Raw genomic sequence first — 24,934 nt, 5'->3', positions numbered from 1 at the left:
GCCCAGCCGCCGGGCACGCGTGGGGGGTGCCGGCATGGGGCAAGGCGGAGGCTGGGCCCAGGGGCATCTCTGCACAAGGCGCATAACGCCTGATCGAAACCCCGCTCCTCGCACAACCCGGGCTGAACCAGGGTAGCCTAGGAGAGGAATTCCCGTTTGGCGTGTCTGGTTTGTAAAGCTAAGGCACGTGTAGGAACACTTTGTGGTTTATCAGCATTTCACATGTCGTGCGCACAGACCTCGCTGCCAGAGAGGCCTGCGGGGCAGTTTTGGACAGCAGGTCCCGCTTGCTGGGATGGGAGCACAACACTTACATCACAGGCCACTGCAAGCAACCAGACCCACTTTGCACAAAACAGTGGGACAAAAACTGCCACAAAATCCCGTTACCCAGCGTGGGCACTCACTGGCTATACTCCTTTTTCCTCCCCTGCATTTTCCTACCTCTCATTGCCTTCATGTTCAGCAACAGCAAACAGTGATGCAGGAGTTCTGGTCCAGTCCCAGTTTGCCTCAGTCTGTCCTGTACAATAACAAAGTTCAAGTCCTCTAGTCAGAAATAGCATGCAACTGTATAATCTAACACCACAAGTTTCACAGGTAAAGACGGCATCTTTCATTTTCATATGCAAGCATCCTCTCTCAAGTCTGCAATAGGTACAATCCTAATGAAAGGCCATGAAGGCTGCCCCAAGATCACAGGCCAGGATTGCGTTACAATGCCAGGGCACCCAGCAAGAGGCACTGCTGATCGCTTGGCTTTGCAGTTGTGACTTTCTTTGCAGACAGCACGTACAGTCCACAGTCCATGTTGTTTTTTTTTAAAGAGGAACGAGGGGGGGGGGGGGGGGGGGGGGGGGGGGGAAGAAAGCTGAGGTTCAGCTAGTGTGACTGGGGGAAATAGCAATGATTTCCTACTTTCTTCCCTATCCCCTGGGCCAAAATTTTATTTTGTGACAAGCAGCACTAACAACGTATTTAGTATCCAAATTTTTACTCCAAATTGCTTTTGGGGAGACAAAAAAAAAAAAGAGACTAAGCATCATTATTCCCTCTAAAGAGTGTAGGACAAGAGCACACAAGTTGGTGACAGACACAAAAGTCAATTAAAGGAAAATACAAGACTTTGAAGTTCTAGTCCATGCCACAAGGTTCAAAATAGCTTATTTAAAATAAAAGTACGTCCATATCACACAGACACGTCTTTGTCAGGAGGAAGAAAAGGAGCTGATCAAACCTACAGGGGAGGAAGGAATGCCAGGAATAATGTCACAGTGTGCCAAGCTGCAGATGGTGATACAAGGAGAAGATAATAAATCTGAATTTTTAGATTTTTGAATGCTTTTATTTTATGTGACTTGTAGAAAGACTGAAAGAAAAATACATTCAGACTCCTGTGCTACTTAAGTACTAACTATGGAAGACCAGAGAATTAATACCCACCACACTCTTTTTGTTAATATCAGCTTTCCTCCTCTGACTTCAAAAGCAGGGGAATCACTGCCAAAATATAACTGACCCCCCTCTTTACTTCTCCAAGAATCGAGAATTCTATCGCTTTGTGATCACTATGCCCAAGACAGCCTCCAACCGTCACATCACCCACCAGTCCTTCTCTGTTCACAAACAACAGGTCCAGTGGGGCACCTTTCCTAGTTGGCTCACTCACATGCTGTGTCAGGATTATTTTGCTTTCTTTTGAGTCAAAGGCGCAGGGGTTTGGACTATATAATTTTTTTTTTTTCCTTCAAAGTACCAAGCCGAATTCTTTCCTCTTGTTAACTTGTCTTACACAGATGTAACATCCACAGTTCCTACTGCTCAATTTTCTCTTTTGAAAGCATGCAAAGAACCAAGTCTAGTCACTTCAGCTGAAGAAATAACAGTCTTTCTGTGCATTCAATACATGACTGTAAATGGATTCCTAACTGAGAAAAAACTGCCCTTGTGCCACTTGTCCTCAAAAAGTACAAAGGAAAAGGGCCAGGGGAAAAGAGAAGAAAACTGGAAAGACCACATGAGAATGTAGTTCTATAGTACCATCTAAATACTATGATTGTCAGATCCTTTTGGGCAGACCCACTCTAGAAAGAGTCAGGAAATACATGGCATGCATACCTCCAGGCAGAGTACATCTAAGGAAGGATCCATGCTGCTGTGCTTTCTGTGCTTTTGCTCCTCTGGCTTCATCAGGGAGGTCATGGGAGCGCAAGCAACCAAGAACAGTACGATGCTGTAAACCACTATGCTGTCCTAGGCTGGAAAAGGAGATAACAAAGGAAAAAAGAATTATGAACCAAGAATTCACAGAAGTAATGCCATAGAGTCAGAGATCAACAATGCTTTTAACACCTTTTGTCAGGCTATATAGCCAGAGCACAGATTTCAGAGAACAACTGCTTCCTCTTCTGTACTATTGCCAGACATGATTTAACAATGGACATATAGTTTCTGTTTTCTGATTAAGATCTCGCCTTTCCAACAGAAGTTACAAAAATGATCTAATAGCCTTTCCAGGAGTGGTTATCTCGGTGCATCATTGGCAGTATGGATGGACTCCCAGCATGTGTGCCCCTGCACACATACAGAGCAGACTACCATTTCGGAGCTAAGCAGGAAAACTTTGTGGTCACAGATGCTCATGCTAACCAAAGGCCAGAACCAGATATTTTTGGAAGTAGACTTATATTCTAAACATTTAGCACAGTGCCAATGAACAATGCAATGAGCCTTCATTTGCTTCCATATAACGTTACAAAGAAGATATTTTTACTTACATGCCAACAGAAGAATGTTTATATCCAGATTTTCAGCATGCAGGGAACCTAAGCCTACCTTAGTAGTCAGGCAGGCTACTAGTATCCTACCTTTTTACAGTAGGGTTCAGGAAAGCCTCATGTAACTGTCAAGAATTAAAGTGACCTTTATATAAATTCTGTAAAAACTAAAATACAATTCCATTACATGAACTCCATTTAAGTAATTTTTTTATTTTTTAAAAATCAGATTTCATTTGCATCGCAAAACAGTTCACATTATTGCTAAAAGATACTGGCAGCTTACAATAGACTAAAAAGATACAATAAACAAAGGCAAAACTAGACTACTTGTAAAACCATAGTAGGAGAAACACAAAAGGTCAACATCATGCAGTCAAGCAAAAAGTAAGTACCCTAACAATCAAATCAAATACAAATAATTTAAGACAGCATTCCAAATATATGGAAGGATTCTTTTGAGACATCTATTTACCACCATATAGCCACTGCATTCAATAGGGCTAGCAAAGCTGAAACCACCTGCAGTTTCCCCCCACCTTTTTATTTTTCTGAACACACCCACTTGATATCCTTGTATTAGATTTATAAGCAGATAAAAACTTTACAGGTATTTTAAGTCATCCTGTTCCTGTTAAGCAAAACAGAATAGCAACCAAGTGATTAGACACATCTCCTCCCGGCATAGTTACACTGAGATAGTTAGCTAATAGCAACTTCCACCATAACTGAACATTAACAGACTTCCACAATGAAAAATTACGAAGGACATTTGCCCTCCATTGCTCTCCAAAGACCTCTTCAAAGATTTTATCAGAGATAGAACAAGCATACTCTATCAATAATGTAATACATCTGTGCTTTACACTTAAGCTGAATTTGTCCATAGTCCTCCCACCATGAAGTATTTTCATAGTTTCACAGAAAGCTCATGCTCCAGATTATTTTGTGAGCTTTTTCCTAAAACTTTACAGTGAAGAGAAGAAACTGGTGAAAAATGTTTACCTTATTCATTTGGGAATAAAGGTAGTGCAATTATTTTTCCCCAGCTGTAGAATAAAATTACGTCTTTAAAAAAACCCCAGAAGTTCTACACTAATGTCATCAAAAAACTAGGGTTACTGGCATCAAATGGATGTATGGGAAACACATCTCTAAAGATTTTTACCATTAATATCAACAGAAACAAAGTGAGATATTTTTCTTATTTTCTAGTTATTTTCCAGACCATTGAGTCAAAGAAGGATTATACTCGTGTTACCTACTGTACTATCATACTGATCCAGTTTCTAAACACTAAGACTGTGCACAGAACAGTCTGCAAAGCTAATTGGAGCCTGTCATCACAATGTCTTGTGTAAGCAGCCATTTGGGCATTAAACAAACTGCTATTTACAAGTAAATGCGCTCAGTTTGCAGAGTGTGGATTACACAGTACCTCTTTAATTACATGTACAGGTTAATTAGGGTAGCTGTCAGTCCTTGCATGGCACCAAAGGGCCTTGTCCTGTAACACCTGTCTTTTCAAACACTTCTATCTGTTCAAACAACATGCATTTTGCTAAAACACAAACTGTATGAAAAATACCCCTTTCCCAGCAACTGGACTGATTCACATCACTAATGACAAGAGAATGTTCTTCTGCTCCTCAGCGATGCACTACTACTGCCACGGCCTAGGTTCTCTCAGAGCCAGAGGTAACGCTCCCACTGACCTTAATGGAAGGATGACCGACTGCCCCTCCAGTTGTTTTACACAGGCACTTATTTAATCTCATCATTTCTGCAGTATTTTTATGCACTCCAGTACTACATTCAAGGACATGCTTGGCATATGGTGTACAGTGGCTTATTTTCTCTCTCTTTCCTTCTAAGGTAGATTAACAGAGTGTCAGAAGCCTGTAAGTAACTTATGTCTGCCCCAAGCACATGCATGTAAAGTCGAAGTCTCAACTGAGGTAAATCAGCAGTAAATTCATCAGCGTAAGTATCGGCTGCTTTGGAATCTGTTCACAAATCATGAACTAACACACTCACAAAATTTTGCTTTCAATGATATTTGTGCTTTGGAAGTGTTTTGCAGTGTGGTCCATCAAAACTGCTCTTTTGACGGTCAAGCCATGAAAATGGGGAGATCTACAAAAAGGAGAAAAATTAAACAGGACAAACTTTGCAAAGATTGTCAACAAAGGCAGGCTGGAAACTTGCTGAAGTGGACTCAGCTGTCATCACATGTCAGTTCATGCCTCCCTACCTCCTCCCAACCCTGAGAAACAAAGCAGCAAAGCAGCAGTAAGGAAATATATTCATCAACACAAGCAATGCAATAGAGAGGGGAATAATAATACATCCGGAAGAAATAAGATTTTCAGAAGTGACTACTGATTTAGATTTGTCTGTTTCTTGGCATTCAGCTAGGGGTATTTTAAACAGCCAAGATTTTAGGAAGTGCTGGACACCCAAATATAATTTGGCACCCTGGAAAAGACCTCAAAATAACATCCACCATAGAAAAAGGATTCATTTAATTGTTTTTTTCATACATACCACTGCTATTAACACTCTGCTTGATCCAGTCAACAAAAACACCAACATTTGTGTATACTCCTGGGTAGTTCTTCTTTCCACATCCCAAGCCCCAGCTAGTGATTCCATGAAGGGTGTAAAATCCCGAGTTATCTTCTGAAGGACAAACTAATGGGCCACCAGAATCACCCTGCACAAGGACAAAGGAATCCTGTTAACATCGCTCATGTTTTTTAAATATTGGTTCAGCTACGAGAGGTCCCAGCTGCTCATGTGTTTGGGGGGTTTTGATTTTAAAAGGCATAGAAAGAAATCACCTTTGTTCAAGGGAAGTACCTCTTTTTGCAATATGAGGAATTAAAATCCTGCTATTAAGGAGTCTTTCACTGTAAATCACCTACAGCCTGTTTGCAAGAAAACAGCTCTTAGTGAGGTTTTAACACTTCCCTTTTTGCAACCCCTCTGGCAATACCCCAAGTGTCAGTAGGCAAAGGTGATGTGTGTGACTTACTGTGCATGAGTCCTTGCCTTCGTCCAGAGGAAACCCAGCACAGATCATCCTCTGGGTCACTTTTCTGGGAAGATTTATATAATAGCTTTGACATGTGTCAAGCACCAGGATAGGGACTTCCAGCTGCTGCAGTTTTTTCCCCTTTTCTCTGTCTTGAAGTAAAAGACATTTCAGAAATCAGTAGAGGCATGTATTGGTGACTCCAGAAAGAAGCTTTACTCTTCCCCTTTTTAGACGGTCTCAATCTAAATTATCTTTCATCCCACCCATTTCCCTGCATGTTTAAGCTGCCTTTTTAACATGTCTGTTCTCCAGAAACTAATATAGAGACAGAATGAATGTTACAACACAGAATATAGTATTTAAAACACAATTACAGCATGCACAACCTTCGAAATAGCAAAGACTGCATACCTTCTTCACGTGCACCCCATCCTGTGACAACGCACACCCTCGAGGGCTGAATCCCTTCCTCCTTGGTAGGGAGGCACACTGGGCGCACGTAATGGTTGAATTCTAAGGGCTCAGCCAGTTGCAGTAAGGCAATATCAGAGTCCATAGTGGTCTTGTTAAAACTTGGATGTATAATATACTGCTTTACTGACCTTTTCTAGGAAAGCAAGGACAATGATGTTTTCTGAATGACGTAGGAATTTGAGTCTTCAAGTTTTACAAATTTTCAGGCCATATGCAAGATGTCTTAAGAGGAAGAAACATTTAAAAGCAGCTGCTGAAGCCACCAGCTTTCTTATACTAACAAGTCAAGATTATGCCTCTTGGATGTGGATCATGGAACATGCCGGAAACTCCATCCAGCAAACGTAGAAAGGGGGTCTTGGAAAAACATTTGTCCAGTCTGAGTAAAGTGGCCAATTATTTCTGTCTTGGTAATAATCAGCAGGGAATTTAGAGACACCATGCTCCTCACTCACACATCCTCCAGGATACGGAGCTTTGGAGTTCATTACTGGTGAAGGCCCAAATCTGTGTTCATACAATTTCTCTGACAGTCACACAAAAGCTGTTGTGTAAATGCAGATTAAGGTCAGCATGCAGGCTGTTAGATTGCTGCATCACGAACAATTTGGGAGGTGCATTTACATGAAAAACTATTTTGCAAGATTGATTTCTATTTTATTATTAAGCAGAACTTATAGTACCTGCCTGTATTCTTGCTCTCCAAGATCATGAAGTCCTGCTATCACCATCCATAAGTCTCTGTATAGTTCCCTAAAACAAACAAACAACTGTGAATCTTAAAACCTCCCCCACCCAAAACAGATACTAGGGCCCTACATATTCCTGGGCCAACAGCTCCTGAGGCCCATACTCCCATACAAATCTATGGAAATCTTCCCACTGACTTCTAGGGAGCATTAAATATTCTCATGATGAGGCAGTAGGATCTCACAAACACACTGCAAACTGAGAGAAAGGTCACTTTTATAAGGACTGGGGGTGCATGATGCAGAACACAAGGCCTGCATGGTCCACATCATCCACGGACAGTGCTGGTCCTACCTTCTTAATAAAAAACTGTGTGATCTCTAAAACATAATCAAATGATATAAAGAAATGCAACAGAAACATTTCATTTAACCCTTTGGTTTCTTAACCAAACACTCACTGCCTGAAAATCTGTCATAACTCCCTAATTTAGTTGTGTAGAATCATTAAGCCACAGACGCAAATTCTGTTGTGATGGCAACATGCAATAGAGAATTCCTCCTTAATATGGCTCTTAAAGCAGTACCTTCAACACTGCACAACAACACTCCAGACATAAAACTTTGTAAACTAATATTTAGAAACTTAGAAGCCAAAGTCAAAACAGCAGTTGCATTTCTGATCCCCAGTTTTGGGGGGGTGGGGAGGAGAATCAAAGAAATGGAAAATAGAGACATCTAAGCATCTTTGGCATTCAGGGCTTTTGAAAGCTTACCTTCATTTTCAAGTAATTTCAACTTTATTTGAAAACAGGCCAGAATATCTAAATATCAGCAATTCTGTGAGGATTTTTTTTTTAAAATTTAATGATGCAACATATGTGAATTTTAAATTAATGTCATTGTAATTAATTTGAACTTCAAAATCGGTAGCATTTGGCCTAAGAGATGAATAAACAAATTGCAGTTTAGAAAGTATTGTAAAGAGTCTGAAAGTCACACAGACTATCCTCTTGTCTCCTCTCAATAAACACAGAAAAATTTCCACGTAATCTGATTTAACAGATTGATAGGTTCTTAATAAGGGGATGGCATCAAGCCTGCGTGCAAAAGCCTCCTGTATGTCCTCCAAAATCTACACAATTTCAGTAATTTAAAAATTTTTGGATAGGTTGATTCTACCTGGATGAAAAAGTCCTCTGTAAATGACCCAAATGCAAAGACGTTACCTAAGAGTAAGCAATGGGTGACAAGGGACTTAGTATCTTGTCATCTGTTCTGAAAACTGATCTGAATGAATACCAAGCCTACAGAAGTAGGCTACTTACTTCCTTAGTAGCCACTATGATCCTAGTACACGCCTGTGGAGCAAAAGAATCCAGTGCCAGCATGAGCTGTAAGTAGGTGGTAACCGAAACTGTGCCAGCCACCCTGGGCAGAACCACCACGCTGCAGAGATGCACCGTGCAATTACAGACGTTCCCAGGGAAGGGTTCATCCCAGTGTACTTACTTAGAATTAAAGCAGTGAGCAGCTGTGACAACCCATTCTTTGGCAAGAACTGCTCCTCCACAGATATGCTCATCTGAAATTTGTACACTGACCTGCCAAGGCCATGAGTATGGTACAGCTTCTTCACCTCCAATTATCCTACTGAAGATGAACCTGGGCTGATTTGAAGGCATTCCACAAATATCACCTGAAACAGAAAGCACAGATGTCTCAAGAAAGCTTTAGAGGTTAGGATTTGGAGAAGCAAAGAACTGTCTATTTAAGAGCTACCTCGCAGCTTCTCAAGCTTCCCCCCTCCCCTTTTTTGCCAAATCTTTCAACTTCCCTCATTACAAAGGATCCAAATGTTTAGAGATAGCAGGAGGAGGTGATCTCAGTAAAAACAGAGCTTCACCAAGAAGAAAGCAACTGCTTACCTTCAGAAGTTTTAGTCTCAAACCTACAATGAATATGGACTCACCCCATTCTCCATAAAGTACTGGAGGGAAAAAGGAAACTTCTAAAATGCTGGTTATTATTTTCAACTACCCTGTACTCTTTGTGATTATTTTCATCAAAGCACGTAGGTATAAACCAACATACAAGCTGAAATAATGTCATTGCATTGCTGTAAATGACTGAGCAAGATGAAGAAATCAAGAAAAATTAGGTTCTGCTATTCTAAAGCCAAAACACAGAAGTGTTACTATTCATCTTTTTATTTCCTCAAAATACCTTAATGAAAAATTCTGGAACAACTGCATCCATTAAATATTTGGAGAAAACACCATTTAAATTATAGTCCAAAAGGTACTCCGTATTCCCATGAAGAAAATATAACTTGGGTTGGCTTACCTGTTGTAATCTGTATTTCTTCTTCAGTCATATCCATATCTTCAAATTCTTCTTCGCTAGATGAATCCAAAGTATCTAAATCTAGCAAATGAAAATAGCAAATGTGTTAGCAGGCTGTCTTGAGTGATATTTTTATTACAAAATAACTTTTATTTCCTTTATTGTAATTTTTGTAGAAGGAACAGATTTCTGTGGTAGGGATCTGGCTATTACATCTTCATATGGTAGTAAGGTGCCATTTAAAATACACCAAACACTCTTACATAAAACAAAACTCTGAGGTTTTGGGTAGATTCATTGTTTCTCTTCACCCACTCAATAAGCTCTTTGTTTAATGCCTCAATAGGTTCACAATACAGTTTTTTCACTGAAACAATTTGTTAGATGAGAATCTCCTAGAGCAAAATAATTCTGAATAGCCAGATTCACTGAAGAGCCCTTTGTGCTGCCCCAAAGAGGCAGCTTCCCAAGTTACTTCTATTACCTGTTACATGAACAAAAGAGATTGTAGCTCTGAATCCTCCAAAGGCCTCTGTTTCATCAGAGTGAAAGACAACCAGCATCATAGCAGAGGAGCTTAGGACAGGTGCTGGTAGGGCAAATCCACAAGACTTAGCTGAAGATGAGAAAGCAAAGGTTCAGTGCAGATTAACATGCGCTTTTTCATCCTTATCGCTTTCAACCATGGGCACCCAATATTCTGTGTATTCCAGCTCTCACACAGGCGGATAAAAAAATAACCATGCACAAGAGAGGAGTAGAGATAAACAGACTGAGGCCAAAGGACTGTCCTATTATTCCTGACAGTCTGCTTGTTCAGTAATTATCTCATTAGAACAAGAGTCTATTGCAGCACTCATGCTCATGGGCTGCCATTACATATAGAACACACTGGAAGCCCTATTTCCCCTTGTCGGTGCCTCAGCACCAACTGAAATCTAAGCAAGTGCTGAAATCAGCTGATTGCGACAGATCTTCCTCTCATTCAATGTAAGCCAGGGGAATATCTCCAGCAAGGTGGTGAGAATTACATGAATGCTTATCTGGAGCGAAGAACAACTGGACTCTGAAGAGCAGACCTTTTCTGTGCCTGATCACTACTATAAAAACAAATTATTCTGTTATGGCCTTTTCTTCATTTACACAAATTCAGAACTGTGTTTCGTATAGAATTTAAACACACAAAACTGTTCTGTTCAATATGGTTTTGCCTCTGTAAGCAGAACAGAAGCAGCAATAGCCCTAAGTATTTTTCAAAGTACTGAAACTAGTACCTGTAACATCACCTGAGACACTAGAGGCAAACTTGATTTTAGACTGTAAAACAGGGCTAGTGAAAGTCATAGAAGAAATAGGTTATCCGCAAACCACGTCAAAAATCAAAAGTCAAACCAATTTCCTCCTCTTTTCCCACATCTTCATACACAGTCACGGAATCATAAGAGCAATCTTCACTCTCTTCTACTTCAAAAGACTGGTATGTAAGCTTTAAATAAAAAATGAAAAAGTGATCATTGTTGTTAAAATCACACAGAAAATATTCAAAGATAAATAACAGGGTGTTTAGTATTCTCAACGATTTCTTTAGGGTTCAGTTTCTGTAACATTCAGACCTCTCACAGGTGATACATAGCACCTGCTAGAAGAATCTGTCATAAAATTTAAACCAGGAAATCCTATTTTACTCTAACCTAAAGGAGAAATTGAAACCTATCTGCCTTTTGGGATGGAAAGTGATGTCTCTTAGCTGCATCTAGCAGCATTATTCAAGCTTATGTTGCTTGATCTTGCTTGTCCGCATAATTTCTTGTTAACTCAATGGCACGCTCGCTTCCATTCTGTAGGCACAAGAAGGGCTCATATTATACCTTGATTACATGGTCCTCTGGCGCACAAATAATCCATTGACAGTCTGCCATGTTGCTGTACTGCTCTGGATAGTGCATGCTTTGTAACACTCCTTCTTCAAAAAGGACAGCTATGGACTCACAGCCAGAATCTGGAAATCCAGGAAAACAAAAATGGAGGCACTGTGATTTCCTATCAAATCATTCACAAAAACCAATATTTAAATCCAGAAAAACTCTTGTGGTGCTTTCACACAGCTGAGAAAGAGAACAGGACAAGAGCAGCAAGCCAAATCCTTCTGTTTGAAAAAGATGCAAAGACAATTTTTATGTGTTCACAGGCAGAAGAGCAATTCAACCCATGACTATAGCATTCCCCTTTGGCTACAGGCAGTGCATTGCAGGCACAGGTACCTGCGTGGGGTGACAGAAGAGCGAGACATGGGCATGTCAGAAGAACATTTGCCAACTTTCTTTGAAGAGGAAAGTGGAGACATAAAACACAACCAGAGGACGTGTCTTCCTGATGGGCTAAGCACTGGCAAGGCCCCTCAGAAGGGATCCCTCCCTACACTCTGCAAAGGAAAAAAAACTAGCTGGAAAAGCTGCAGAAACGGGAACAACAGGTGTCGGTCTGTAACTGGGTTGTCCAGACTCAGCAGATGGCCCTTCGGCCTGCTCCCCAGTGAGGGTGAATGGCTCTGCACATCAAAACTAAAAGCAATTCTCCACAACATGTATCTTGGCATTAGCTGCCTCCCGCAGGGCCCCTCCATGAAAGCATATTTGGGACTAGCAAAGCAGCTTTCATCTGGCAATTCTTCTCAGTTGACTAATCTTATAAATTATGTTTTAAAACATTCTGGAAGTAGGGAAGGAAATGAGATCTTGTATAAAGTGGATCTAGAAGAGGCAAGATTAAAGGAGGGCTTCTCTCAACAGCATCTATCCCATCTCTTTCTGGCATCCCAGTTTCTCCACAAAGTCACAAGGCAGCCTAACCACACTTATCTTGTTCATAACATCATCCCTAACAGAAATATCATAGGATTTATTTTCTTCTGAAATTTTTTTTCAGGCCACCACCCAAGAGTGAGACATGTATATTACTAGACTTAGACTTACCAGGAAGAATATCTGGTGCAAGAGCTTTGTAGATCATGGAAAAACCAGTTCCATTATCCTTGTTGTCAGACACAAATTTCAGCCTTATACTATTGGAGCCAATCAAAACAGGTAATGGAAGATCTCCTCCACAGAATTTCCCTGAAATACAGTATTAGTGAATAATCACTGTTTAAAGTCTTTAGTCACTTGAGAAAACTTGCATGTACCATTTTTAGTACTTAGCTATAAAAATTTTAGGGTGAAAAGGAAGTTGCGTATTCATTCCTCTACATTCCCTATTAATCCATTAGCCCAAATAGATGCACACTATTAAAAATTGAAAATTCTTGACACCAGAAAGCCGTATGCTGACACAGTTCCTTACTCGGCATTTTCCATTCTTTTCTCCTCCCACACTCTTTGTCTTTCATTTTAGATCGTATGTCACAATGTATTCATCATGAAAACATAAGTAAAACAGAATCAACTGCAATGTCCTCATTGGGTGTGCTTGCTGTTAGAATGACAGATTATTTTAAAGAATAAGGGGATGGCAACTCACCAACAAGCCTGTCGTCTTTTGAATAGACTGATAAAGAATCATAGTCACAAAATGTTTCCGGCTCTATATCAAAGTGGGAAAAATGAAGCAATATGTAATTCCCTTCTGGTACAAATAGAGTCCATACACACAATCTGGAACAACAAATTAGTTCCTGTTCACAGAACTGCAATAAAAAACCCGAACTACACCAGTATGGGGAATAGTTTCTGGGGAAAGACTGTGTTTTGTCCACTTACTGGTGGTTTTGATAGAACTGTTTGGGACCTCCAGGAAAATGTAATTCTCCTTCACTGTCAGGGAGTTTGCCATCCTGAACGCTACAAAATGCTGCATTGTAGAGTTGAAACAAAATAGAAGGAATCAGGTTTGACACAGATGCAATCATCTGTTCCACCAAAAAGCTCAAACTTCTAGAGAATATTGTGAGACTCGAGATTGCTCAGCTGTACCTTGTTTCTGCTGGCAGACTGATGCCAGGTCTTCTCTCTTCTCTCTTTTATTTGGAATTATGGTAAGTCAGTTTTAAAATATATACATTGGGAGCAAAAATGAAGCACTGCCAACACGCTATCATATTTTGTTGTAAAAATGGCAGTGCTTGCTTTTTACCTTAAAGAAACTATTTGTTAAATGAGGATTTCAGTATAAACATTTTTCAGGGAGGAAAAATGCATACCTCAGGACATAAGAAAATTGTTCATGGCAGCCCATTTGTAATAACGCCCTTAGCTATGTTACAGCAGGAGACTTCTGCAACAGTACAATATGGTAATAAAGACACTTTAAAAGAAGAAGCAGAAGCTTTCCTCTCCAGATAAGTGTTGCTAGAAACACAATTACTTACAAAAATTATCTCCTCTTGCCTTTCCTTCTCCTTGCAAGGTAAGCCAGTAAGACATTTATCAACAACTATGCATGTGAAGACAAATTTAAGGAGCCATGCACCAATAAGATTATCTTACCTGAAGCGTTCTAGTAAGACCAGTAAAAAATTTCAGAGACACACAAACAGCACTTAAACACCCAATTCTCACTGGCCACAGCAAGTCTATGCAAACTGACCATGTGCCCAAGCTTGTTTATCATCTAAGAAAGCTCACTCTAGATTACCAAAATTAAAATGTTAAGATCTAGTTCACAAGAATTGTTTATAATACCTTTATTGTACCTAAATGAACAGTGTCCAATAAGAACATAAACATGGCAGAATCAAAATAAGACTTGAATTTTAAAACGTTACATCTGGGGTTGGGTTTTGTGGGTTGGGGTTTTTTTGCATTTTATTCATAGAAACAGACACCAGACGAGCAGATAGATTCATCATAGACTGTGCAAAACTACTACTAAATTACCTCATACTTTCTATTTAGAATCTATATTTTTATACAGAATCAACCCCACTAACTAGATTTCATGCATTGCTTGAGGTTCTGTTCTACATTTTTCCCATTAATTTTATTTGCATTTCAATAAAAATATGGCTTTATACATAGCTGTCTTAAGCAAAAATCTTTTTTGAAGTCACCAGTACGTAAGTACAACCCTCCATTGGTAATTTTTTTTTTTTACAGAACCATGAAGAAAAAAAGTATATATTTAAAGTATACATTTAGAAGTGCTTTGATGAGTCAAGCTTCTTTACATTTCCTCCTTTATAAATTATATATCAGACTATTTTGGGGGTCTTTTTATGCTCTAACACAGATAGAAGATACTGAAAAATTACTGTACTCACCTGTGGAGCTTTTCATTTTCAAATCTAATAAAGGAGGGATAGGAAAAGGGGTGGGAAAAGAAGAACAAATTACTGTAGTTTCATATTCACAGTGCAGGCTTCATTGTTATCTGTGTGAAATGGTAATTTTATACAGCTAGCACTGAGACAAATTCAAATGCTTCTTGGGGACATAGTGCCTACAATTAAACTAGGTTTAGAATTAAAACAAAATTGCAAGTGTAGGCACTGCTGACTTTGGAATAAGCAATTCTGGAGTAGCCATTTCTAGAATTAATCATACATTGATAGGCCACCGCTTGTTCTGAGCAGCACAGTACCCTCTCTCTACATGCTTGGTGAGTAAATACTATACATTTCAGGTAAGGGTAGCATAATCCAACTGCTAGCATCACATCAGGGACACAGAGACATTAACCCTGACAGCAATTGCAGTTAAGATCTTTTATACTGTCACACTGGTGCAAAAGAGCAAGCAAGCAAAACCTAGTGCAATGCAATTCAGAATTGCATTTTTACTTTACCCACCAAATGGCTTTTTCTGTGCACTGGAGCCAACACACTTTAATTACCATAGTAGCAAATCGTATTATTTTCCCCCCCGATAATAACATGGGCTAACAAGTAAGTTTTTAATAAAAAGTCCCTGTCTCTCTCCTTTTTTTCCTTTAAATTAAAAAACCAAAATATTTTTCAGAAGGTGACATTTCTCTCTGACATTACGAGTGCTTCTTTTTTTCTATCACCCATTGAGGCTGGTTTCTAATGGAAAGGGTTTTTTTTTTTCCCCCTCGCAATTTTTTTTTCTTATCATTAACTAGCAAAAACTCTTAAAACACTCCTCCTCAGTTTTTGGTTTTCTTTTTCTTAAACACCCCTCCTCAGTTTTTCAGTTCTCCACATAAATTTTAATACAATTGCTAATACCTTTTAATGAAAATAGCCCAAAATGTACGAAAATATTAATTCAGTTTCTTAATGCTCTGAGTGAAGTTCAGCAGTGGACAGACTGTCATTTATATCTCCAGCTCCATGACTTTGGAAGTGATAGATTATTTTCATGTTGTTCTCCTGCACGGAGGGCGTATGTAGCCTTTTGGGCAGAGTAAGCAAAAACCCTTCTGAGAGCAGGACTTTTCCCCATGCAGTCAAATGTCTGATCCACCACGTTTTAGCTGAGAAAAATGACAAGTGACTTCGAAGAGGTGTTTATGAAATTTCAAGCACTTTCAACTGACGAATTTCCACTTAAAACCCAAAATACCGGGCTGCCTGGCTAGCTGGATAAAAGGACCATTCTTAAAAAAAAAAAGTATATATACACACACATATATAGCCTAAGTAGCAGGCAACGTGGAAGAGAAGCAAACATTTACAGCGCTCTCAATTTGGTTTTGGCAACCGTATGCTTAAAGGTATTGTGAAATGCTATAGTGCTTTGCCAGGAGAAATAGGGAAAATACAAGTGCTATACCTTGAAAAAGATAGAATTAAATGAAATAATATTATGAGACAGAAGAGTTGTCAGAAGTGAGGGACACATTACTGTGGAGACGTAATACCAGCACTCATGTTCTCTTGAATCCAGGAAAGCACTGCACTGAGGTCTGTGAAGATTCCTGGAGATCCTCTGTTGTAATGTTTCTTCTTCTCATTACTTATCCAGCCACGAGCACATCCCATCCCCCAGGAGATCACCCCAGCGAGAGTCCAGGCACCATGCTTCCGTCGGCACAAAAGAGGGCCTCCCGAGTCTCCCTGTAAAAAACAAGTAAAAGCCCACAACCCACAGCTTACAAAAGTGCTTGCATACCACTGAGCAAGCCTTAAAGAGTTTATTGAGTTCTCTTTTGAGCCATATGCTAACAAACCTGCAACACAGAGAATAGTAATTTAAAAAAAAACCTGCGAAGACAGACACTTTCTTTTTTATCTTGTTTAGTCCGGATGGTCAAGAGGGGAAGAGAGAAACCAGTTCCCTCATGGGTGCACATCTGTTGTGTTCTAGCATGCAAAAAGGAGTGAGGAGCTTTTTTTTTCCTCCGTGACAAGGAACAATCACTTAACCTGTATCTCACTTCCTTTCCTTCCTGTAATCCAAGGCAATACTTTCTACTTTCCTCCTTAGGGTTTTAGCAACATTAACTAATTGATTTATCAAGTGTTCTGAAGTTAGAAAGCCCCAAGCATAATTGCACTGGGATACATTGCAAAATTGCTCTCAGGAACCTGTCATACAACTCATACAATAATTAAAATGGAATCCTGTAATTAAGTGCGTTGCCCCATACAGAACCTGTGAAAGAATTCACACATCAGGATAAATAGACTCCAAATACTGCATTTTACAGCGTATTTATTCACATAGGCACACAGAGCCTTCAGCTTCTGAGAAACGCTTGTAAGTACACAAGGCCCTGAGTTCAGCTGACCTGGCAGGCATCCTTCCCTCCATCTGGAAATCCAGCACACAATATAGTGTCACCTTGGATAGGTTTCCTTAAAGTTGATAATGCTCTTGAACACTCCTTATTGTTTAGGATTGGTAGATTGACTTCATATAAGACCTGAGGGAGTACTCCATCTGAAATACAACAAAAATTATTCACAAGAAATGCTAAAAGGTGCTGAATGCTGAAACTTAACGTCACTGCTAATGCACACACACACATACAAAAAAACCCCCCAAACCCAGAGTTTAAAGTTGCTCCAAGCCACTTTATGGTTACATAAACATCCGGTTTTGTGTACATAAGCAGTTTTACTTGAATAAATTTCAAAATGTTTCACATCTGAAATACAGGTCTATATATTGTAGCGATCCATTTTGAGATAATTCACAGGTAGGCATAGAAGCTAGCAAAGATCCCATTTTGAGATTACAATTCTTATGACCAGTTGATGTTTTTTCTGGTCTATGACCTATGCAATCAAGCTCTTCGCTTCAGAAATAAGACACTGAGAAACCTGAATGTCAAAGAACAATTTGCGTGGCTTACTCTCATTTAATCGGCCCCAACCACAAGCAGTGCAGATATATCCTGCTTCAAACTTTTCACCTGGATCAGGAAGACACGCTGGCAAAACTGATGAACCTGCCACATATGGACATGAATTTTATTGATACGTATTTGAAAGAACAACAACAAAAAGCTTCCTTTCTCAGTTAGTTTTTTTAAAACTAAGAAAGTATTGTTATTTTTGTGACATCTGAAAAATTAATCTGTCATTTGACAATTTGTCTGTGCCTCCACTTTGTAGTGTTTTGGAATGGAAAGAGGAAGCCAGGAGCATCACAAGCTTCAGCCCAGGCCTTGGCATTCAGCTTAAACTTAGCTGCTATCATGATCCAAACTTCCGTTAGAGAAAGTAGTCGCTCACCTTTGTGGTGGCAAATAAAGAGTAACCTAGTGACGTGAGCTGGAGCCTTTGAAGAGCAAAGTGTATGCACCTCAATGTTATGTAAAACTGATGTGAAGTCACCTTTCAGAAAACCTGACTATAAGGCCAAGTTAGAGTACAGCTGAGAAATGGCTGGCTCACAGGCCAGGAAACAGGGTATTAGCAGTTGTCCCGCCCTCACCTTCCCCGTTCCTTTACAGCCCCCAGATGGACCATTCTGCCACTACAAAAGACAATCCCTGGGCCCTTTCTGCAGGAAGGAAAAAGAGGGCAAATAGCAGAGGGGGTGTGAGTAAGGTACAGACAGTGCTGCTGTATGCTCTCAGCTCCGATCTGCCTTTGACTAGCTTTACTGTTCACCAGAGGCAGAAATCTCACCCTGTAAATAAAACCACCTCTTTGGTCAAATTTTAATCTCCTGCATGCAAAAAACAATACCTTTTTCTTCAAGGGAGTATTAAGTCTGAAGGCGGCCATTTAATTTAACTGATACATTTCTCTGACTTACCTCTGGTATTTTAAACACTTTGGTTGCAAAATACTCTTGAGATTTTTGGTGGTATAATCTGACAGCTGGGAAATGGGTTTAAACTGAGCTTCAAGACTTTTCACAGCATGTGGGAGAAACAAAGGCCTTACCTTCCCCACCAAAAAAGATGACAGGTAACTATGGCCTTACTGAAGTTAAAGGCTCCATCCAGCTTCAGAAGCGCAATGTCATAGTCCATTGGCCTCCTGGGGTCAAAGTTTGGATGCTTAATGACATATTTAACAGGGAGGGTCTGCTCACCATTCTCCCTGATCCTCAAATCATGCTCTCCTGCAGTGACATTCAAGTACTGCAGTAGGTTCCTATAGAATAGAAGAATAAAAGTTCAGCTACAGGATCTTCAAAACAAAAGGAAAAATGTAGTTGTTTTTAAACAGAAAAGTTATTACTATTGATACCTAATACCTTTCATCATCAGCTTTTAGAGCACTTAATAAGTACAGTCAGCAAGAGCTGAGTATGCCCTGCAGTAGAAACTGGGAGATGAAAAGGAATGAGAAGAAAGACGATTTAGCTACACTCCCGACTGTGGTTTGGTGGTCCATTAAGGAACCAGGTCCTCTTACTGTGTTTAAAAATGTTCATCATGCTGTTTTTTGAAGAAGGAGGGGAGATTTGGACACAGGAAAGTACAGAAAAAATAAGACTACTTCTCTAGCATTCTCAGTTTATACCTTAAAAACATAGTGAATCCTGCTTTAGGGCTCCTAGTAGCAGATCAGATGTGCAGCAAGGAAACACAAAAGCAATCATTATAAGCTTTTTATTCTGCTTCAAATTTATTTTGAAGAAGTACTTTTGTGTCAGGAGGCTTTATGCTGATTTAGACATTGCCTGTCTTTCTGTAGTTAATATGAATGCTGCAGTTATTGGCTAATTTGACTGAGATGTGATCACATACAATGCCAGATACAGATCATAATCATAGAATGTTTTGGGTTGGAAGGGTCCCCTAGAGGTCATGTAGTCCAACCCCCAAAATACAGATCAAATTTATAATTCCAGGTGACCCATTAGTACAAAGATTCAGTATTAACTATAAGGGAATTAGAATCTCAGCAAAGCCACCACAGAATCGGGACCAAAACCTTCCGTACAACATTCACAGACCTAAGCACTAAGACAGCACTAAGGCTGAGAATCATCAGAAGGCAAGAGGTCAGTACTATATCCATTCACCATTTAATCGCATATACTCTGCCAGTTGCTACCTCTGGGAAAAAAAAAAAAAAAATTGCAGTCACCCGATAATTATAGTTAGGTACAGATTTTTACCTACGCTTCCAAAATCAGTCTCTTACAATCCTTGTAATTTTATTTTACACTTAACTATTTTTGAGGTGTTCAAAGGTTTAGGTTTTTCTCCCTGTCTGCTAAAACATGGAAAATACTGGTTACAAATGAAAGGGTGGCACCTGTATGAGGTCATGAGGACAGAGACAGACTCTTCTCAGTGGCATCCAGCGACAGGGCAATGGGCACAAACTGAAGCATAAGAGGTTTCAGTTGAATATGGGGAAGAACTTCGTTACTTTGAGGGTGACAGAGCACTGAACAGGCTGCCCAGGGGGGTTGTGAAGTCTCGTTCTCTGGAAATATTCAAAGCCTGCCTGGACGATGTCCTGTGCAACCTGCTCTGGGTGAACCTGCTTTAGCAGGAGGGCTGGACTAGAAGATCTCCCGAGGTCCCTTCCAACCTTTGCCATTCTGTGATTCTGTGCATGTAATTGCCACAAAAAATGCTGCAGCGCACACACACTTTTACAATCAATGTTTTTCTGCACCTGCAGCCCACTCCTGAAATATCACATCCATACCTGTCTAAGGTGCAGTGGGCTGCTGTGATGACCCACTGAGCAGAAACAATCGTGCCTCCACAGAAATGCTTTTGCATTCGTTTCAAGGAAACCTGCACCATGTAAAGAAGGCATGTCAAATAAAGAAAATCTTTACATCTGCTCTGAATGCATTTGAGGAAGAAAGGAGAGAATACATGCAGGTACTCTCTGAAGATTCACATAGCCAAAGTACATGCTGCATTTCAAGCCAAAACACTTTCATGGCATTCTTATGGCTCCTTGTATCTAAGAGATCCTAAACCTTGCTGTTCCCCTCAGCTGTGACTTGGTACCTGGATAAAAGCAACATACAGGTAACAAGTGCCAAGTGGCTGAGGTACTCTGCATGCTGTAAAGGTTACTAGTTAGTTAAGAATTTTTCCTTTGCAGGTCACTGGGAGCACTGGAAATCCACAATGCCTAATAATAGTTGGAGGCTGGGGGCAGCGTCCTTTGGTGTCCTTCTATTTTTGAGTACTTTCATCCATGCCTCTTTACACCAGACTAATCTACAGATGCTCTTTCAGAAAGAGTGATAAACAAAATAATGAGTGATAAACGAAATAGTAAATGTTAAGCAAACATTTCTTAGAGAGCAGGACAGGTTCCACATCCTCTCCACCTGCTTCACTGCTTTTCATAAAAGCAGAGTGGAGATAAAAAATACACCGTAAGTGTCAGTAAGCACAAAATATACCTGATTTTTTCTTTTGTCATTTGTATGAAAAGTCAGGACTTTGTTCTGAAGATAAAACTACATTTGCTTGTGCAAACCTGCCATGGATGCGAGCCTTTTTTCACCTGGTTTCCCCCAACAATCCGAGTGAAAAGGTTAAGGTAACTCCATGGTTTTGTCTCTTGAACTTTCTGCCCACACTTAAGATCTGAGGATTAAAAGGAGGAAAAAAAGGAAAGATTTAGTCTGGATTTAATTTTTTCAGTAACATAGAATTGGAAGGCATGGCCTGGTGCAGAGGTCAGTGCAATCTCTGCCATGACAGGAACCTTCTTACAATTCATAATACAGACTGTCCAGACTAAAGCTAAATTGGGCTAAGAAAAAGGCAGTGTACTTTCTTTTGCAGAAGTTCTCCAGATGAGCATTTTTTGGTTTAATTGTATCACAGATATTACATTTTCCCTTCAATGAGCAAGAATGCATGTATATGTACATATTAGCATCTTCACAAGGTTCATGCTTACTTGAGCTTTCTGAATACTAACATTCTCTTTCAAGCAAGTTTTGGAATTATTTTGGGACTAAATCACTGTTTCATTATCACTTTCAGAAATCTCTTTACACCCAGCATTTGTACTTAAAATATTTTGGACAAACCGGGTCAAAATGCACAACATGCAGACCCTGATCACCAACGGCAGTAGCTGAATTTCTCCAGAACATCTATTACTGGGCTAACTTTATTCCTTCTTAACTCACTATTGTTATCGTCTACTATGGCTAAGTAAAGATGATAATTTTTATGTATTTGTATATTTAGAGAAACAAATATTTGTGGTGATGGTTACTGATTTGGTAGTAATTTAAGAAAAACAGAAGCAAAGCAACCAATTCTGCCAAGCAGCACAGGAATTCTTTGTAGTGCACTTCCCAAACCCAGAAGTGGCCACAATTTTTTTTTTTTTTTTTAGCTGTATGAAAAATCAATGAAGCCAAACACATGTCTAATAAATTTTACTACAAATTCTGTTAAACTCTACATTGGGAAGAAATTAGCATCCATAAACTCGAAACATTTTGTTGTTGTTCTGGCAGATAGGTGGCTGTATTCAAAGGGTGGAGGACCAATTCTCATATACAAAGTCTGGAAAATGTGGACTCCTCCAAACTATAAAATGCAGTTTACAACACCTATAAAAAGGGGTTTGCAATCATCCTCACGATTAGCATGGCTGATGCAAGTGATTACAGTGTCACAATAATGCTGACACAATGCTACTTGCCCTAGCTTTTAAATAAAAAAGGCTTTCTATAGAAATGATCCTGTTCATTTATCTGATTTTTTTCATTCTTTCCTAATTCTCACTGTACCCATGATTTTCCCACGTGCAAAGATAAGTGGAGGAAAGGGAAAAGAGGAGACAGAGATAAAGTTTTAAAAAAATGCATTTAGGTTTTTTCCAAAAGGAACTTGATACTGGGGAAATGGTCAAAAAATAAATAAAATGGAAAAATCAGATTCACAAACTGAAACTTTCCTTTTTTCTTTCAACATCAAATAAGTCTATTCTCCTAAAATATGCAAGTTTAATTTAAAAGTTACAAGTTAATATTTATATTAATATTATATTAATATTATACCAAACTTATATAGTCTATATTTTGACAAACTAAAATCTTCTTTGTAAGCTCAAGAGATTCCTGCCTGCTTTACAGACTGCTTCAGGACCAGTTTTGTTCACTGGTTGGACAAGAGATTTCTGTGTAAACTGCATCACATTCATCTGCATGGCAGGATGCTGAAGCAAGAGAATACCATTCTAGAGAATACTGTGCTTTGAACTGCTTAAGTGAGCAACTGATGATGATGATTTAGATGCCACACCTGTTTTAACAGCCAAAAATAGATTTTAGATAGCAAGTGATTTGCAGAATTTAGGACATCAAGCTGTGAATTTCCCTTTTTTACTACCGCAAATTTAAAATGGAGGCAAAATGGTTATGCCGACAGCCAAGATCTGATTTCCATTCCAGTTTGCTATGAATCAGTAAATCTTCATGAAGGAAACAGGAACAATTGCCATAATTAACTGTTCCTAAAAAGAATACTCTGGATTTTAAGATGTAAGACAATGGAAGAGATGACTCACTGTATTTTGTTTGCAGCCCATGGGTAACATGCTAAAACATTACCTTTATTAACTTGCTGCAAAACTGAGAGTATTTAATTTTATTTAATTATAAGTCATATTTATTTAATGTTATTCATTCTGAATCACCAAGGAATCACACAAAAATTTCATAAGGATTACTCATTTAAAAGACAACTTCCAGTTACAGACTTGGATGGGAACAAAAGCAAAGAATTAAAACTAGACCAATTATTCTAATGCTACTTTGTGTCTAGGTCTACGAGCTCTTAGGGTCAAAAACTTAAGGGATGAACCTAGTGCAGCTTCTTTATTTCATTACTGACTCCCATGCTTGTCATTGCCTCAGGAGAAAACCATTAGTACTTAGAAAACTGTTAAAGCTAGATGGGAAGTTTTCATCCTACCTTTCTGAAGAGCGGATGGTACAGCACAAAACTCTGTAATGCAAACTATCCCGGCCAGGAGTAACTGCAGCTTACTGGGGGAAATGCGCATCTTGGGGTGCTGAATGACTGAGTGAAAACAAGGAGAGTTTTCATAGCTGGGGGAAATGCGCATCTTGGGGTGCTGAATGAGTGAAAACAAGGAGAGTTTTCATAAGGAAAAAGAAATCCAAATACTACACAGCAGGAGAACAGCAACTAATTGAAGTAGAAGTTACTCATTAATCCAGCCATAAAGCACTTAATCTGCATGAATAAGTTTTCCAAATTTAACGGAGCATGATTCTTTTATACACCATTACTGAAGCCTTTGCTGTAAAATACTGGCTAAAATCCTCCCTAAAACTAGTTTTTTCAGGCAAAATGACAAAATGCTGTTATCGTTGCTTGCTTTGTTAGCAACACTTACCCAGGCTGATCTACACATCAAAGTAGAACACACACAAACAGAATGTCAAGTGCTACTTGCCCCTACAATTTCTACAGCTCTTGAAGAGGCAATACTCTATATTTCCTGCACACTTTATATTTAGCCAATTTTACAGACCTGAGAAACATACCAAAAGTTTAGAATTTTGTTGGCAGCATGCTCAGTGTTGTACAAGACAAAGATAACTCTGCAGCAAAGTGTAATTTTTTCAAGAGAGCCATGTTTATATCCCATTACTGAAAGGCAACTAAGGAGGACAGGGCTCAGCTTTTTAAAAATATTTCAGCATTGCTGCCATCAGCAGTGCCAGTTCCAAGTCACTTTGATGGCTAAGCTCTGCTTTTAATACAATGTAAGTGCGAGTCTCTTGGAAGGGTATTCACAACCTAAATAACGAACGCATCAGCAGCTAAATCAAAAGATTTCACAAAACAGAAAGCATAAGTTAAGTTACCCTGCGAATTCACCACTTAAAAATTTTGTCTCATCAGTTTTAGCAAGTATTGTTCATTCATTTCCAAGTCAGGCAAAGTGGTAAATACAATTAAAATACTATCTGAACTATCCTGAATTCATATACAGCACAAAGCACAAAGTGAGCACAAAGTAAGATATTAAAGTCATCAAGAGAAGCAACAGATTTACTCCGGATGACAGAAGCCACAAGTTTCATTTGTACCAGGAAGAGCAAGGGATATTTATACCTGCGAACAAAGAAATATTTGCAGAAGACAGGGAAAAACATTGTTAGTTTTCTTTCTTGGCTTAGCTGGATGAGATCCTCAGCCTCCTCTCTCTTTTCAAAAGATAATTCAGTATTTCCACCTTCAATATTCCCACAAGAAACATAATTCTCACA

The 24,934-nt window shown here is 39.3% G+C and overlaps 2 protein-coding genes across 2 annotated transcripts in view; both read right to left on the bottom strand.

Annotated features, from left to right (window-relative positions):
- The window catches only part of LOC104123417 (NADH-cytochrome b5 reductase 2), an 11,635-nt gene extending 9,433 nt beyond the window's left edge, over positions 1–2,202 (bottom strand). The window contains exon 1 of the mRNA XM_035891247.1: positions 2,119–2,202. Coding sequence (XP_035747140.1) covers positions 2,119–2,202 — 84 coding nt within the window. The remainder of the gene's footprint in view (positions 1–2,118) is intronic.
- A 2,638-nt stretch (positions 2,203–4,840) lies between these two features.
- On the bottom strand, positions 4,841–23,697 carry OVCH2 (ovochymase 2). The gene is made up of 21 exons (XM_009635662.2): positions 23,607–23,697; positions 21,145–21,254; positions 20,350–20,441; positions 18,662–18,834; positions 17,580–17,675; positions 17,013–17,164; positions 16,143–16,338; positions 14,581–14,604; positions 13,082–13,172; positions 12,843–12,976; positions 12,299–12,439; positions 11,195–11,325; positions 10,719–10,812; positions 9,811–9,942; positions 9,327–9,407; positions 8,493–8,679; positions 6,975–7,044; positions 6,229–6,424; positions 5,815–5,966; positions 5,325–5,493; positions 4,841–4,913 (listed from the first exon to the last, which is right to left on the bottom strand). Exons 1-21 carry the CDS (start codon positions 23,695–23,697, stop codon positions 4,891–4,893), a joined length of 2,535 nt encoding a protein of 844 aa, XP_009633957.2. The 3' UTR covers positions 4,841–4,890.
- Positions 23,698–24,934: the final 1,237 nt, after the last annotated feature.

This window comes from Egretta garzetta, unplaced genomic scaffold, assembly GCF_000687185.1.
Source record: "Egretta garzetta isolate BGI_Z169 unplaced genomic scaffold, ASM68718v1 scaffold573, whole genome shotgun sequence".
In the NCBI taxonomy this organism is placed as follows: Eukaryota; Metazoa; Chordata; class Aves; order Pelecaniformes; family Ardeidae; genus Egretta; species Egretta garzetta.
The sequence above is the reverse complement of the archived record's forward strand: the minus strand, read 5'-3'. Positions and strand labels throughout refer to the sequence as shown.

Excerpts from the sequence above, each read along its gene's own strand:
- OVCH2 (XM_009635662.2), bottom strand. The coding sequence starts at position 23,697 with ATGCGCATTTCCCCCAGTAAGCTGCAGTTACTCCTGGCCGGGATAGTT. Across the intron at positions 12,977-13,081 it reads CAGTTCTATCAAAACCACCA|ATTGTGTGTATGGACTCTAT; the intron begins GTAAGTGGACAA and ends TTGTTGTTCCAG. Across the intron at positions 5,967-6,228 it reads ATGGGGTGCACGTGAAGAAG|ACAGAGAAAAGGGGAAAAAA; the intron begins GTATGCAGTCTT and ends TTTTACTTCAAG.